At 48.2% G+C, this 17,045-nt stretch overlaps 1 protein-coding gene across 2 annotated transcripts in view; it reads left to right on the top strand.

The window, feature by feature from the left end:
• The window catches only part of nptna (neuroplastin a), an 86,841-nt gene that overhangs the window by 25,657 nt on the left and 44,139 nt on the right, over nt 1-17,045 (top strand). The window contains exon 2 of one of the 2 annotated variants that reach the window (XM_065022287.1): nt 6,769-7,116. The exons of the other annotated variant lie outside the window; for it this stretch is intronic. Within the exon in view, the coding sequence (XP_064878359.1) occupies nt 6,769-7,116 (348 nt within the window). The remainder of the gene's footprint in view (nt 1-6,768; nt 7,117-17,045) is intronic. 2 annotated transcript variants of the gene reach the window in all.

The raw sequence follows: 17,045 nt of genomic DNA, 5'->3' as shown, positions 1-17,045 counted from the left end.
CCCCACTCTCCTCCCTTCCACCCTAGTGGTCCCAGTCCCCACTACCCTCCCTTCCACCCTGGTAGTCCCAGTCCCCACTACCCTCCCTTCCACCCTAGTAGTCCCAGTCCCCACTACCCTCCCTTCCACCCTAGTGGTCCCATCACCCACTCCCCTCCCTTCCACCCTAATGGTCTCAGTCCCCACTCCCCTCCCTTCCACCCTAGTGGTCCCAGTCCCCACTCCCCTCCCTTCCACCCTAGTGGTCCCACTCCCTACCCAGCCTCCACTACCCTCCCTTCTACCCTAGTGGTCCCAGTAACACATGACTCAGTATTATAATGCATTATAAGACTTATCATAAGCATGAATGAGCCCCTTATAATGTTTTATAATGATCTCCTAATGATCCTTGACTAAATAACAGCCAGCAAGAGTACATTTCCTTTACATAAAATACATGACATATTATAAGTCATACATGCTTATAACAAGTAGTGACGCTTTCTACCTGCAGGCCATTGGTTGTCCTGTTTATGCCAGAGGCAACTTGCTTGGTTGCCGTGGTGTTGCTTCTATGGAAACAGAGGGAATCTATCACCATGTGCCCACACACTCCCCAGAGGCACAGAACACTGAGCTGCAGCAAACTATACATCTCTCTGCTCTCTCTCTCTCTCCATCTCTTACACAAATTCTCTCTTCCTGTCTCGCTCTCATTCTCTCTGTCTTTGTCTCGCTCTTTCTCCATCTCTCAATTCAAATCAATTTCAATTTAAGGGCTATATTGGCATGGGAAACATCTCCGTCTCTCTCTCTCTCTCTCTCTGTCTCTCCACTGTTCTCCCAGAACTCACAACATCTTCATATACAGTTGAAGTCGGAAATTTAAAAAAACCCGTAGTTTTTCACAATTCGTGACATTTAATCCTAGTAAAAAGTCCCTGTTTTAGGTCAGTTAGGATCACCACTTTATTTTAAGAATGTGAAATGTCAGAATAATAGCAGAGACAATGATTTATTTCAGCTTTTATTTCTTTCATCACATTCCCAGTGGGTCAGAAGTTTACATACACTCAATTAGTATTTGGTAGCATTGTGTTTATATTGTTTAAATTGGGTCAAACGTTTCGGGTAGCCTTCCACAAGTTGGGTGAATTTTGGCTCATTCCTCCTGACAGAGCTGGTGTAACTGAGTCAGGTTTGTAGGCCTCCTTGCTCGCACACGCTTTTTCAGTTCTGCCCACAAATCTTATATAGGATGGAGATCAGGGCTTTGTGATGACCACTCCAATAGAGTATACTATACAGAATATGCTATACACTATACATTGTATACGATCCACTCTTCCAAAAGGGTTCTGGGCTGTCCCCATAGGAGAACCCTTTAAGGTTTTAATTAGCACCATTGTTTCCCTAAGGTGTATGGTGAGTGAATTTGCTGAAGCAGTATTTTATGTATAGGAGTTTTGGTGATATCCATGAGATGATATGTAGGATGACAATGTCACTGGTTAAAATGAGTCGGCTATGAATCTCTCTCACCAGCAAAAAAAAAAAAAGGAAAAAAAAGAGATGCATTTGTTATGTAAATGATAAATCCTTTTTGTACGAGGCTACCAGAGATGGTGTATAATGTTAAAGATCCTTTATGTACTAGGCTACCAGAGATGGTGTATAATGTTAAAGATCCTTTATGTACGAGGCTACCAGAGATGGTGTATAATGTTATAGATCCTTTATGTACTAGGCTACCAGAGATGGTGTATAATGTTAAAGATCCTTTATGTACGAGGCTACCAGAGATGGTGTATAATGTTATAGATCCTTTATGTACGAGGCTACCAGAGATGGTGTATAATGTTATAGATCCTTTATGTACGAAGCTACCAGAGATGGTGTATAATGTGAACGATCCGTTATGTACGAGGCTACCAGAGATGGTGTTTAATGTTATAGATCCTTTATGTACTAGGCTACCAGAGATGGTGTATAATGTTATAGATCCTTTATGTACTAGGCTACCAGAGATGGTGTATAATGTTATAGATCCTTTATGTACGAGGCTACCAGAGATGGTGTTTAATGTTATAGATCCTTTATGTACTAGGCTACCAGAGATGGTGTATAATGTTAAAGATCCTTTATGTACGAGGCTACCAGAGATGGTGTATAATGTTATAGATCCTTTATGTACGAAGCTACCAGAGATGGTGTATAATGTTATAGATCCTTTATGTACGAGGCTACCAGAGATGGTGTATAATGTTATAGATCCTTTATGTACGAGGCTACCAGAGATGGTGTATAATGTTATAGATCCTTTATGTACTAGGCTACCGGAGATGGTGTATAATGTTATAGATCCTTTATGTACGAGGCTACCAGAGATGGTGTATAATGTGAACGATCCTTTATGTACTAGGCTACCAGAGATGGTGTATAATGTTAAAGATCCTTTATGTACGAAGCTACCAGAGATGGTGTATAATGTTATAGATCCTTTATGTACGAGGCTACCAGAGATGGTGTATAATGTTATAGATCCTTTATGTACTAGGCTACCGGAGATGGTGTATAATGTTATAGATCCTTTATGTACGAGGCTACCAGAGATGGTGTATAATGTGAACGATCCGTTATGTACGAGGCTACCAGAGATGGTGTATAATGTTATAGATCCTTTATGTACTAGGCTACCGGAGATGGTGTATAATGTTATAGATCCTTTATGTACGAAGCTACCAGAGATGGTGTATAATGTTATAGATCCTTTATGTACGAAGCTACCAGAGATGGTGTATAATGTTAAAGATCCTTTATGTACGAAGCTACCAGAGATGGTGTATAATGTTAAAGATCCTTTATGTACGAGGCTACCAGAGATGGTGTATAATGTTATAGATCCTTTATGTACGAGGCTACCAGAGATGGTGTATAATGTTAAAGATCCTTTAGTAGGAGAAAAGTATTACTACTATTAGGTAATGGTATTGCTGTCTGGCTGGCTGCATTGTAGATGTGAGCAGCATTACGATCCAGACACAAGCCCAGAAACGTCATTAGAGGACAAATACTGCGTTCCAAAATGACACCTAGTGTATTACATAAAGGGAACAGAGTGTCATTTGTGGATGTAGAAACTGTTTCCAATGGAGATTCAATGCAAGATGACCAAGTTCACGCTATGACACTACCAAATTTCTTTCATGAGCAAAGGCCAGAAAAGAGGCATTTGCTATGAAAATCATTGAGCTTTTGTGTATAAGGCCAGCAGAGATGGTCACTGATGTTGTATACACATTGTAATCGCCTAATTACTATTAGATATTAGTATTACTCTGTTGTAAATGTGAGCAGACAGGTCATTCAAGGACAACGGCTACATTCCAGATGACACCCTGTCCCCTAGGAACCTCACGATAAGATATTATCTCCGTACAGAGAGAGAGAGAGAGAGAGAGAGAGAGAGAGAGAGAGAGAGAGAGAGAGAGAGAGAGAGAGAGAGAGAGAGAGAGAGAGAGAGAGAGAGAGAGAGAGAGAGAGAGAGAGAGAGAGAGAGAGAGAGAGAGAGAGAGAGAGAGAGAGAGAGAGAGAGAGAGAGAGAGAGAGAGAGAGAGAGAGAGAGACGCGCACTATTTAGGGAGAAATTTGGGACACACTCAGTCTAGCAGAGGCATCCTCAGAGTCGGGGGATGAGGATATTGATTGCCAGACATATTGGATTACAATTTACCAGAAATAGCAGGAATGGAAGCTAGAGATTGTCCTAAGGTCACTGCCAAGTGATAGACATCCAGTCAATGTTTACAGTTACACAATATGCCTGGGAAGTCTTGTTTCTTCACTAATACTACAATGTTTACAGTTACACAATATGCCTGGGAAGTCTGGTTCTTCACTAATACTACAATGTTTACAGTTACACAATATGCCTGGGAAGTCTCTGGTTCTTCACTAATACTACAATGTTTACAGTTACACAATATGCCTGGGAAGTCTCTGGTTCTTCACTAATACTACAATGTTTACAGTTACACAATATGCCTGGGAAGTCTCTGGTTCTTCACTAATACTACAATGTTTACAGTTACACAATATGCCTGAGAAGTCTCTGGTTCTTCACTAATACTACAATGTTTACAGTTACACAATATGCCTGGGAAGTCTCTGGTTCTTCACTAATACTACAATGTTTACAGTTACACAATATGCCTGGGAAGTCTGGTTCTTCACTAATACTACAATGTTTACAGTTACACAATATGCCTGGGAAGTCTCTGGTTCTTCACTAATACTACAATGTTTACAGTTACACAATATGCCTGGGAAGTCTGGTTCTTCACTAATACTACAATGTTTACAGTTACACAATATGCCTGGGAAGTCTCTGGTTCTTCACTAATACTACAATGTTTACAGTTACACAATATGCCTGGGAAGTCTCTGGTTCTTCACTAATACTACAATGTTTACATTTTAGCAGACGACTTACAGGACAAATTAGGGTTAAGTGCCTTGCTCAATGGCACCTGGGAACATTTGTCACCTAGTCGGCTCGGGGGAATCGAATCAGCGACCTTTTGTGTTAGTCGGCTCAACGCTCTTAACTGACAGGCTACCTGCCGCCAATGCTACTGCTCTATAGGATTTATATAAAGCGCTTTACTAATAGAAAACGCCATAATAAGAACCTATTCACAATATAATATGCCTGGGAAGCCTCTGGGTGCTTTAAGAATGTTGTGTATGCTGTGAAATAGTGTGTATGCAACATGATGTGTATGCTGTGAAATTAATTGCCTCATTGAGGACATTAAAGTTCTCTAATCTAATATTAATAGACTATAGAGGATTTAGATTTGCACAGCAATCTAACCCAAAGACGATATTTCCACCTTCAGAACATTTACAGTCGTGGCCAAAAGTTTTGAGAATGACTCAAATATGAATTTTCACAAAGTCTGCTGCCTCAGTTTGCATGATGGCAATTTGCATATACTCCAGAATGTTATGAAGAGTGATCAGATGAATTGCAATTAATTGCAAAGTCCCTCTTTGCCATGCATTTTAGCCCTGCCACAAAAGGACCAACTGAAATCATGTCAGTGATTCTCTCGTTAACACAGGTGTGAGTGAGTGTTGACGAGGACAAGGCTGGAGATCACTCTGTCATGCTGATTGAGTTCGAATAACAGACTGGAAGCTTCAAAAGGAGGGTGGTGCTTGGAATCATTGTTCTTCCTCTGTCAGCCAGGGTTACCTGCGAGGAAACACGTGTCGTCATCATTGCTTTGCACAAAAAGGGCTTCACAGGCAAGGATATTGCTGCCAGTAAGATTGCACCTAAATCAACCATTTATCGGATCATCAAGAACTTCAAGGAGAGCGGTTCAATTGTTGTGAAGAAGGCTTCAGGGCGCCCAAGAAAGTCCAGCAAGCGCCAGGACTGTCTCCTAAAGTTGATTCAGCTGCGGGATCGGGGCACCACCAGTACAGAGTTTACTCAGGAACGGCAGCAGGCAGGTGTGAGTGCATCTGTACGCACAGTGAGGCAAAGACTTTTGGAGGATGGCTTGGTGTCAAGAAGGGCAGCAAAGAAGCCACTTCTCTCCAGGAAAAACATCAGGGACAGACTGATATTCTGCAAAAGGTACAGGGATAGGACTGCTGAGGACTGGGTTAAAGTCATTTCCTCTGATGAATCCCCTTTCCGATTGTTTGGGGCATCCAGAAAAAAAGCTTGTCCGGAGAAGACAAGGTGAGCGCTACCACCAGTCCTGTCATGCCAACAGTAAAGCATCCTGAGACCATTCATGTGTGGGGCTGCTTCTCAGCCAAGGGAGTGGGCTCACTCACATTTTTGCCTAAGAACACAGCCATGAATAAAGAATGGTACCAACACATCCTCCGAGAGCAACTTCTCCCAACCACCCAGGAACAGTTTGGTGAGGAACAATGCCTTTTCCAGCATGATGGAGCACCTTGCCATAAGGCAAAAGTGATAACTAAGTGGCTCGGGGAACAAAACATCAGTATTTTGGGTCCAGGGTCAGGAAACTCCCCAGAACTTAATCCCATTGAGAACTTGTGGTCAATCCTCAAGAGGCGGGTGGACAAACAAAAACATACAAACTCCAAGCATTGATTATGCAAGAATGGGCTGCCATCAGTCAGGATGTGGCCCAGAAGTTAATTGACAGCATGCCAGGGCTGATTGCAGAGGTCTTGAACCAGAAGGGTCAACACTGCAAATATTGACCTCTTTGCATCAACTTCATGTAATTGTCAATAAAAGCCTTTGACACTTATGAAATGCTTGTAATTATACTTCAGTATTCCATAGTAACATCTGACAAAAATATCTAAAGACGCCAAAGCAAGCAAACTTTGTGGTAATTCATATTTGTGTCATTCTCAAAACCTTTGGCCACGACCTATACTAACGGACCATGTAACAGATACAGTTATTCAGTTGAGGTCTTTTCTCCATCTAATCTCTCATTTTTTATTGAACCATTGTTTTCCACCATCATATTATTTGCTCTGTCAACTTCTGTTCTTAATATGATTCTTCTAATCTTTTCTTTTTCTTTTTCCAAACGGATTCCTTTTAATTCATCCTTTCATTCTCTTGCCTGTTCATCCATTCTACACCCTCACCCTGTTTTCCCTTCTCCACCTGCCAACGTGGACACGCCACACGGCTCCATTACCGGAAACACTCCTCTCCTCCTCTCCTGTGGATGACTCCACTGCTAATCCTACTCCACTACTCCACCTCTACAGCTGGCTTTGTGAAGTCTCCCCTGTCTGAGACCAAACTAACAGGTGACACCTTTGAGTTGTACTGTGACGTGGTCGGTAGCCCGACCCCAGAGGTTCAGTGGTGGTACTCCGAGATCAACCGGGCCGACTCTTTCCGCCAGCTCTGGGACGGCGCCCGTAAACACCGCGTCTCCATCAACACGGCGTATGGCACCAACGGCGTGAGCGTTTTGGGCGTGACTCGTCTCGGCCTGGAGGATGCTGGGACGTACGAGTGCCGGGCCAGTAATGATCCAAGGAGGAATGATCTGCACCAAAACCCTGCCACCACCTGGATCAGAGCACAGGCCACCGTTACTGTGTTGCAGAGTGAGTGGTCAGAGTAGTAGATTACCCCTGACCCCCTTAGGACGAGGGGCAGCGGGTTTACTAGCTCTCTGTGTGTACACCAGACCCCTAGACTACATTCCCTGTCCAAAATCCCCAGCATTGGCAGCTCATTCATAGAAGCCATCACCTACCGTACATCCTGAAAATTAAGAACCCTCTACCTCAGTACCTAGACAGCTCAACTACCTCTACCTCAGTCCCTAGACAGCTCAACTACCTCTACCTCAGTCCCTAGACAGCTCAACTACCGCTACCTCTACTTCTACCTCAGTCCCTAGACAGCTCAACTACCTCTACCCCAGTCCCTAGACAGCTCAACTACCTCTACCTCAGTCCCTAGACAGCTCAACTACCTCTACCTCTACCTCAGTCCCTAGGCAGCTCAACTACCTCTACCTCAGTACCTAGACAGCTCAACTACCGCTACCTCAGTCCCTAGACATCTCAACTACCTCTACCTCAGTCCCTAGACAGCTCAACTACCTCTACCTCAGTCCCTAGACAGCTCAACTACCCCTACCTCTACCTCAGTCCCTAGACAGCTCAACTACCTCTACCTCAGTCCCTAGACATCTCAACTACCTCTACCTCAGTCCCTAGACAGCTCAACTACCCCTACCTCTACCTCAGTCCCTAGACAGCTCAACTACCTCTACCTCAGTCCCTAGACATCTCAACTACCTCTACCTCAGTCCCTAGACAGCTCAACTACCTCTACCTCAGTCCCTAGACAGCTCAACTACCTCTACCTTAGTCCCTAGACAGCTCAACTACCTCTACCTCAGTCCCTAGACAGCTCAACTACCTCTACCTCAGTCCCTAGACAGCTCAACTACCTCTACCTCAGTCCCTAGACAGCTCAACTACCTCTACCTCAGTCCCTAGACAGCTCAACTACCTCTACCTCAGTCCCTAGACAGCTCAACTACCGCTACCTCAGTCCATAGACAGCTCAACTACCCCTACCTCTACCTCAGTCCCTAGACAGCTCAACTACCTCTACCTCAGTCCCTAGACAGCTCAACTACCTCTACCTCAGTCCCTAGACAGCTCAACTACCCCTACCTCTACCTCAGTCCCTAGACAGCTCAACTACCTCTACCTCAGTCCCTAGACAGCTCAACTACCGCTACCTCAGTCCATAGACAGCTCAACTACCCCTACCTCTACCTCAGTCCCTAGACAGCTCAACTACCTCTACCCCAGTCCCTAGACAGCTCAACTACCTCTACCTCAGTCCCTAGACATCTCAACTACCTCTACCTCAGTCCCTAGACAGCTCAACTACCTCTACCTCAGTCCCTAGACAGCTCAACTACCCCTACCTCTACCTCAGTCCCTAGACAGCTCAACTACCTCTACCTCAGTCCCTAGACAGCTCGACTACCTCTACCTCAGTCCCTAGACAGCTCGACTACCTCTACCTCAGTCCCTAGACAGCTCGACTACCTCTACCTCAATCCCTAGACAGCTCGACTACCTCTACCTCAGTCCCTAGACAGCTCGACTACCTCTACCTCAGTCCCTAGGCAGCTCAACTACCTCTACCTCAGTCCCTAGGCAGCTCAACTACCTCTACCTCAGTCCCTAGGCAGCTCAACTACCTCTACCTCAGTCCCTAGGCAGCTCAATTACCTCTACCTCAGTCCCTAGACAGCTCAACTACCTCTACCCCAGTCCCTAGGCTGCTCAACTACCTCTACCTCAGTCCCTAGACAGCTCGACTACCTCTACCTCAGTGCCTAGACAGCTCAACTACCTCTACCTCTACCTCAGTCCCTAGGCAGCTCAACTACCTCTACCTCAGTCCCTAGGCAGCTCAATTACCTCTACCTCAGTCCCTAGACAGCTCAACTACCTCTACCCCAGTCCCTAGGCTGCTCAACTACCTCTACCTCAGTCCCTAGGCTGCTCAACTACCTCTACCTCAGTCCCTAGACAGCTCGACTACCTCTACCTCAGTGCCTAGACAGCTCAACTACCTCTACCTCTACCTCAGTCCCTAGGCAGCTCAATTACCTCTACCTCAGTCCCTAGACAGCTCAACTACCTCTACCCCAGTCCCTAGACAGCTCAACTACCTCTACCTCAGTCCCTAGACAGCTCAACTACCCCTACCTCTACCTCAGTCCCTAGACAGCTCAACTACCTCTACCCCAGTCCCTAGACAGCTCAACTACTTCTACCTCAGTCCCTAGACAGCTCAACTACCTCTACCTCAGTCCCTAGACAGCTCAACTACCTCTACCTCAGTCCCTAGACAGCTCAACTACCTCTACCTCAGTCCCTAGACAGCTCAACTACCTCTACCTCAGTACCTAGACAGCTCAACTACCTCTACCTCAGTCCCTAGACAGCTCAACTACCTCTACCTCAGTCCCTAGACATCTCAACTACCTCTACCTCAGTCCCTAGACATCTCAACTACCTCTACCTCAGTCCCTAGACAGCTCAACTACCTCTACCTCAGTCCCTAGACAGCTCAACTACCTCTACCTCAGTCCCTAGACAGCTCAACTACCTCTACCCCAGTCCCTAGACAGCTCAACTACCTCTACCTCAGTCCCTAGACAGCTCAACTACCTCTACCTCAGTCCCTAGACAGCTCAACTACTTCTACCTCAGTCCCTAGACAGCTCAACTACCTCTACCTCAGTCCCTAGACAGCTCAACTACCTCTACCTCAGTCCCTAGACAGCTCAACTACCTCTACCTCAGTCCCTAGACAGCTCAACTACCTCTACCTCAGTCCCTAGACAGCTCAACTACCTCTACCTCAGTCCCTAGACAGCTCAACTACCTCTACCCCAGTCCCTAGACAGCTCAACTACTTCTACCTCAGTCCCTAGACAGCTCAACTACCTCTACCCCAGTCCCTAGACAGCTCAACTACCTCTACCCCAGTCCCTAGACAGCTCAACTACCTCTACCTCAGTCCCTAGACATCTCAACTACCTCTACCTCAGTCCCTAGACAGCTCAACTACCTCTACCTCAGTCCCTAGACAGCTCAACTACCCCTACCTCTACCTCAGTCCCTAGACAGCTCAACTACCTCTACCTCAGTCCCTAGACAGCTCGACTACCTCTACCTCAGTTCCTAGACAGCTCGACTACCTCTACCTCAGTCCCTAGACAGCTCAACTACCTCTACCTCAGTCCCTAGACAGCTCAACTACTTCTACCTCAGTCCCTAGACAGCTCAACTACCTCTACCTCAGTCCCTAGACAGCTCGACTACCTCTACCCCAGTCCCTAGACAGCTCAACTACCTCTACCTCAGTCCCTAGACAGCTCAACTACCCCTACCTCTACCTCAGTCCCTAGACAGCTCAACTACCTCTACCTCAGTCCCTAGACAGCTCGACTACCTCTACCTCAGTCCCTAGACAGCTCGACTACCTCTACCTCAGTCCCTAGACAGCTCGACTACCTCTACCTCAGTCCCTAGACAGCTCGACTACCTCTACCTCAGTCCCTAGACAGCTCGACTACCTCTACCTCTACCTCAGTCCCTAGGCAGCTCAACTACCTCTACCTCAGTCCCTAGGCAGCTCAACTACCTCTACCTCAGTCCCTAGACAGCTCAACTACCCCTACCTCTACCTCAGTCCCTAGACAGCTCAACTACCTCTACCTCAGTCCCTAGACAGCTCGACTACCTCTACCTCAGTTCCTAGACAGCTCGACTACCTCTACCTCAGTCCCTAGACAGCTCAACTACCTCTACCTCAGTCCCTAGACAGCTCAACTACTTCTACCTCAGTCCCTAGACAGCTCAACTACCTCTACCTCAGTCCCTAGACAGCTCGACTACCTCTACCCCAGTCCCTAGACAGCTCAACTACCTCTACCTCAGTCCCTAGACAGCTCAACTACCCCTACCTCTACCTCAGTCCCTAGACAGCTCAACTACCTCTACCTCAGTCCCTAGACAGCTCGACTACCTCTACCTCAGTCCCTAGACAGCTCGACTACCTCTACCTCAGTCCCTAGACAGCTCGACTACCTCTACCTCAGTCCCTAGACAGCTCGACTACCTCTACCTCAGTCCCTAGACAGCTCGACTACCTCTACCTCTACCTCAGTCCCTAGGCAGCTCAACTACCTCTACCTCAGTCCCTAGTTAGCTCAACTACCTCTACCTCAGTCCCTAGGCAGCTCAACTACCTCTACCTCAGTCCCTAGGCAGCTCAATTACCTCTACCTCAGTCCCTAGACAGCTCAACTACCTCTACCCCAGTCCCTAGGCTGCTCAACTACCTCTACCTCAGTCCCTAGACAGCTCGACTACCTCTACCTCAGTGCCTAGACAGCTCAACTACCTCTACCTCTACCTCAGTCCCTAGGCAGCTCAACTACCTCTACCTCAGTCCCTAGGCAGCTCAATTACCTCTACCTCAGTCCCTAGACAGCTCAACTACCTCTACCCCAGTCCCTAGGCTGCTCAACTACCTCTACTTCAGTCCCTAGACAGCTCAACTACCTCTACCCCAGTCCCTAGACAGCTCAACTACCTCTACCTCAGTCCCTAGACAGCTCAACTACCCCTACCTCTACCTCAGTCCCTAGACAGCTCAACTACCTCTACCCCAGTCCCTAGACAGCTCAACTACTTCTACCTCAGTCCCTAGACAGCTCAACTACCTCTACCTCAGTCCCTAGACAGCTCAACTACCTCTACCTCAGTCCCTAGACATCTCAACTACCTCTACCTCAGTCCCTAGACATCTCAACTACCTCTACCTCAGTCCCTATACAGCTCAACTACCTCTACCTCAGTCCCTAGACAGCTCAACTACCTCTACCTCAGTCCCTAGACAGCTCAACTACCTCTACCCCAGTCCCTAGACAGCTCAACTACCTCTACCTCAGTCCCTAGACAGCTCAACTACCTCTACCTCAGTCCCTAGACAGCTCAACTACTTCTACCTCAGTCCCTAGACAGCTCAACTACCTCTACCTCAGTCCCTAGACAGCTCAACTACCTCTACCTCAGTCCCTAGGCAGCTCAATTACCTCTACCTCAGTCCCTAGACAGCTCAACTACCTCTACCCCAGTCCCTAGGCTGCTCAACTACCTCTACCTCAGTCCCTAGACAGCTCGACTACCTCTACCTCAGTGCCTAGACAGCTCAACTACCTCTACCTCTACCTCAGTCCCTAGGCAGCTCAACTACCTCTACCTCAGTCCCTAGACAGCTCAACTACCTCTACCTCAGTCCCTAGACAGCTCAACTACCGCTACCTCTACCTCTACCTCAGTCCCTAGAGAGCTCAACTACCTCTACCCCAGTCCCTAGACAGCTCAACTACCTCTACCCCAGTCCCTAGACAGCTCAACTACTTCTACCTCAGTCCCTAGACAGCTCAACTACCTCGACCTCAGTCCCTAGACAGCTCAACTACCTCTACCTCAGTCCCTAGACAGCTCAACTACCTCTACCTCTACCTCAGTCCCTAGACAGCTCAACTACCTTTACCCCAGTCCCTAGACAGCTCAACTACTTCTACCTCAGTCCCTAGACAGCTCAACTACCCCTACCTCTACCTCAGTCCCTAGACAGCTCAACTACCTCTACCCCAGTCCCTAGACAGCTCAACTACCTCTACCTCAGTCCCTAGACAGCTCGACTACCTCTACCTCAGTCCCTAGACAGCTCGACTACCTCTACCTCAGTCCCTAGACAGCTCGACTACCTCTACCTCAGTCCCTAGACAGCTCGACTACCTCTACCTCTACCTCAGTCCCTAGACAGCTCGACTACCTCTACCTCTACCTCAGTCCCTAGGCAGCTCAATTACCTCTACCTCAGTCCCTAGACAGCTCAACTACCTCTACCCCAGTCCCTGGACAGCTCAACTACCTCTACCTCAGTCCCTAGACAGCTCAACTACCCCTACCTCTACCTCAGTCCCTAGACAGCTCAACTACCTCTACCTCAGTACCTAGACAGCTCAACTACCTCTACCTCTACCTCAGTCCTTAGACAGCTCAACTACCTCTACCTCAGTCCCTAGACAGCTCAACTACCTCTACCTCAGTCCCTAGACAGCTCAACTACTTCTACCTCAGTCCCTAGACAGCTCAACTACCTCTACCTCAGTCCCTAGACAGCTCAACTACTTCTACCTCAGTCCCTAGACAGCTCAACTACCTCTACCTCAGTCCCTAGACAGCTCAACTACCCGTACCTCTACCTCAGTCCCTAGACAGCTCAACTACCTCTACCCCAGTACCTAGACAGCTCAACTACCTCTACCTCTACCTCAGTCCTTAGACAGCTCAACTACCTCTACCTCAGTCCCTAGACAGCTCAACTACCTCTACCTCAGTCCCTAGACAGCTCAACTACTTCTACCTCAGTCCCTAGACAGCTCAACTACCTCTACCTCAGTCCCTAGACAGCTCAACTACTTCTACCTCAGTCCCTAGACAGCTCAACTACCTCTACCTCAGTCCCTAGACAGCTCAACTACCCGTACCTCTACCTCAGTCCCTAGACAGCTCAACTACCTCTACCCCAGTCCCTAGACAGCTCAACTACCTCTACCTCACTCCCTAGACAGCTCAACTACCTCTACCTCAGTACCTAGACAGCTCAACTATCTCTACCTCAGTACCTAGACAGCTCAACTACTTCTACCTCAGTCCCTAGACAGCTCAACTACCTCTACCTCAGTCCCTAGACAGCTCAACTACCTCTACCTCAGTCCCTAGACAGCTCAACTACCTCTACCTGTGTCCCTAGACATCTCAACTACCTCTACCTCAGTCCCTAGACAGCTCGACTACCTCTACCTCAGTCCCTCAACAGCTCGACTACCTCTACCTCAGTCCCTAGACAGCTCAACTACCTCTACCCCAGTACCTAGACAGCTCAACTACCTCTACCCCAGTCCCTAGACAGCTCAACTACTTCTACCTCAGTCCCTAGACAGCTCAACTACCTCTACCTCAGTCCCTAGACAGCTCAACTACCTCTACCTCAGTCCCTAGACAGCTCAACTACCTCTACCTCAGTCCCTAGACAGCTCAACTACCTCTACCTCAGTCCCTAGACAGCTCAACTACCTCTACCTCAGTCCCTAGACAGCTCAACTACCTCTACCTCAGTCCCTAGACAGCTCAACTACCGCTACCTCTACCTCTACCTCAGTCCCTAGAGAGCTCAACTACCTCTACCCCAGTCCCTAGACAGCTCAACTACCTCTACCCCAGTCCCTAGACAGCTCAACTACTTCTACCTCAGTCCCTAGACAGCTCAACTACCTCTACCTCAGTCCCTAGACAGCTCAACTACCTCTACCTCAGTCCCTAGACAGCTCAACTACCTCTACCTCTACCTCAGTCCCTAGACAGCTCAACTACCTTTACCCCAGTCCCTAGACAGCTCAACTACTTCTACCTCAGTCCCTAGACAGCTCAACTACCCCCTACCTCTACCTCAGTCCCTAGACAGCTCAACTACCTCTACCCCAGTCCCTAGACAGCTCAACTACCTCTACCTCAGTCCCTAGACAGCTCGACTACCTCTACCTCAGTCCCTAGACAGCTCGACTACCTCTACCTCAGTCCCTAGACAGCTCGACTACCTCTACCTCAGTCCCTAGACAGCTCGACTACCTCTACCTCAGTCCCTAGACAGCTCGACTACCTCTACCTCTACCTCAGTCCCTAGACAGCTCGACTACCTCTACCTCTACCTCAGTCCCTAGGCAGCTCAATTACCTCTACCTCAGTCCCTAGACAGCTCAACTACCTCTACCCCAGTCCCTGGACAGCTCAACTACCTCTACCTCAGTCCCTAGACAGCTCAACTACCCCTACCTCTACCTCAGTCCCTAGACAGCTCAACTACCTCTACCTCAGTACCTAGACAGCTCAACTACCTCTACCTCTACCTCAGTCCTTAGACAGCTCAACTACCTCTACCTCAGTCCCTAGACAGCTCAACTACCTCTACCTCAGTCCCTAGACAGCTCAACTACTTCTACCTCAGTCCCTAGACAGCTCAACTACCTCTACCTCAGTCCCTAGACAGCTCAACTACTTCTACCTCAGTCCCTAGACAGCTCAACTACCTCTACCTCAGTCCCTAGACATCTCAACTACCCGTACCTCTACCTCAGTCCCTAGACAGCTCAACTACCTCTACCCCAGTACCTAGACAGCTCAACTACCTCTACCTCTACCTCAGTCCTTAGACAGCTCAACTACCTCTACCTCAGTCCCTAGACAGCTCAACTACCTCTACCTCAGTCCCTAGACAGCTCAACTACCTCTACCTCAGTCCCTAGACAGCTCAACTACCTCTACCTCAGTCCCTAGACAGCTCAACTACCTCTACCTCAGTCCCTAGACAGCTCAACTACCCGTACCTCTACCTCAGTCCCTAGACAGCTCAACTACCTCTACCCCAGTCCCTAGACAGCTCAACTACCTCTACCTCAGTCCCTAGACAGCTCAACTACCTCTACCTCAGTACCTAGACAGCTCAACTATCTCTACCTCAGTACCTAGACAGCTCAACTACTTCTACCTCAGTCCCTAGACAGCTCAACTACCTCTACCTCAGTCCCTAGACAGCTCAACTACCTCTACCTCAGTCCCTAGACAGCTCAACTACCTCTACCTCAGTCCCTAGACAGCTCAACTACCTCTACCTCAGTCCCTAGACATCTCAACTACCTCTACCTCAGTCCCTAGACAGCTCAACTACCTCTACCTCAGTCCCTAGACAGCTCAACTACCTCTACCTCAGTCCCTAGACAGCTCAACTACCTCTACCCCAGTCCCTAGACAGCTCAACTACCTCTACCTCAGTCCCTAGACAGCTCAACTACTTCTACCTCAGTCCCTAGACAGCTCAACTACTTCTACCTCAGTCCCTAGACAGCTCGACTACCTCTACCTCAGTCCCTAGACAGCTCGACTACCTCTACCTCAGTCCCTAGACAGCTCAACTACCCCTACCTCTACCTCAGTCCCTAGACAGCTCAACTACCTCTACCCCAGTCCCTAGACAGCTCAACTACCTCTACCCCAGTCCCTAGACAGCTCAACTACCTCTACCTCAGTCCCTAGACAGCTCAACTACTTCTACCTCAGTCCCTAGACAGCTCAACTACCTCTACCTCAGTCCCTAGACAGCTCAACTACCTCTACCTCAGTCCCTAGACAGCTCAACTACCGCTACCTCAGTCCCTAGACATCTCAACTACCTCTACCTCAGTCCCTAGACAGCTCAACTACCTCTACCCCAGTCCCTAGACAGCTCAACTACCTCTACCTCAGTCCCTAGACAGCTCAACTACCTCTACCTCAGTCCCTAGACAGCTCAACTACCTCTACCTCAGTCCCTAGACAGCTCAACTACCTCTACCTCAGTACCTAGACAGCTCAACTACCTCTACCTCAGTCCCTAGACAGCTCAACTACCGCTACCTCAGTCCATAGACAGCTCAACTACCCCTACCTCTACCTCAGTCCATAGACAGCTCAACTACCCCTACCTCTACCTCAGTCCCTAGACAGCTCAACTACCTCTACCTCAGTCCCTAGACAGCTCAACTACCTCTACCTCAGTCCCTAGACAGCTCAACTACCCCTACCTCTACCTCAGTCCCTAGACAGCTCAACTACCTCTACCCCAGTCCCTAGACAGCTCAACTACCTCTACCCCAGTCCCTAGACAGCTCAACTACCTCTACCCCAGTCCCTAGACAGCTCAACTACCTCTACCTCAGTCCCTAGACAGCTCAACTACCTCTACCTCAGTCCCTAGACAGCTCAACTACCTCTACCTCAGTCCCTAGACAGCTCAACTACCTCTACCTCAGTCCCTAGACAGCTCAACTACCTCTACCTCAGTCCCTAGACAGCTCGACTACCTCTACCTCAGTCCC

This window comes from Oncorhynchus nerka, linkage group LG9a (genome assembly GCF_034236695.1).
Source record: "Oncorhynchus nerka isolate Pitt River linkage group LG9a, Oner_Uvic_2.0, whole genome shotgun sequence".
NCBI lineage: Eukaryota > Metazoa > Chordata > Actinopteri > Salmoniformes > Salmonidae > Oncorhynchus > Oncorhynchus nerka.
This window is presented reverse-complemented; position numbering and strand designations above follow the sequence as displayed.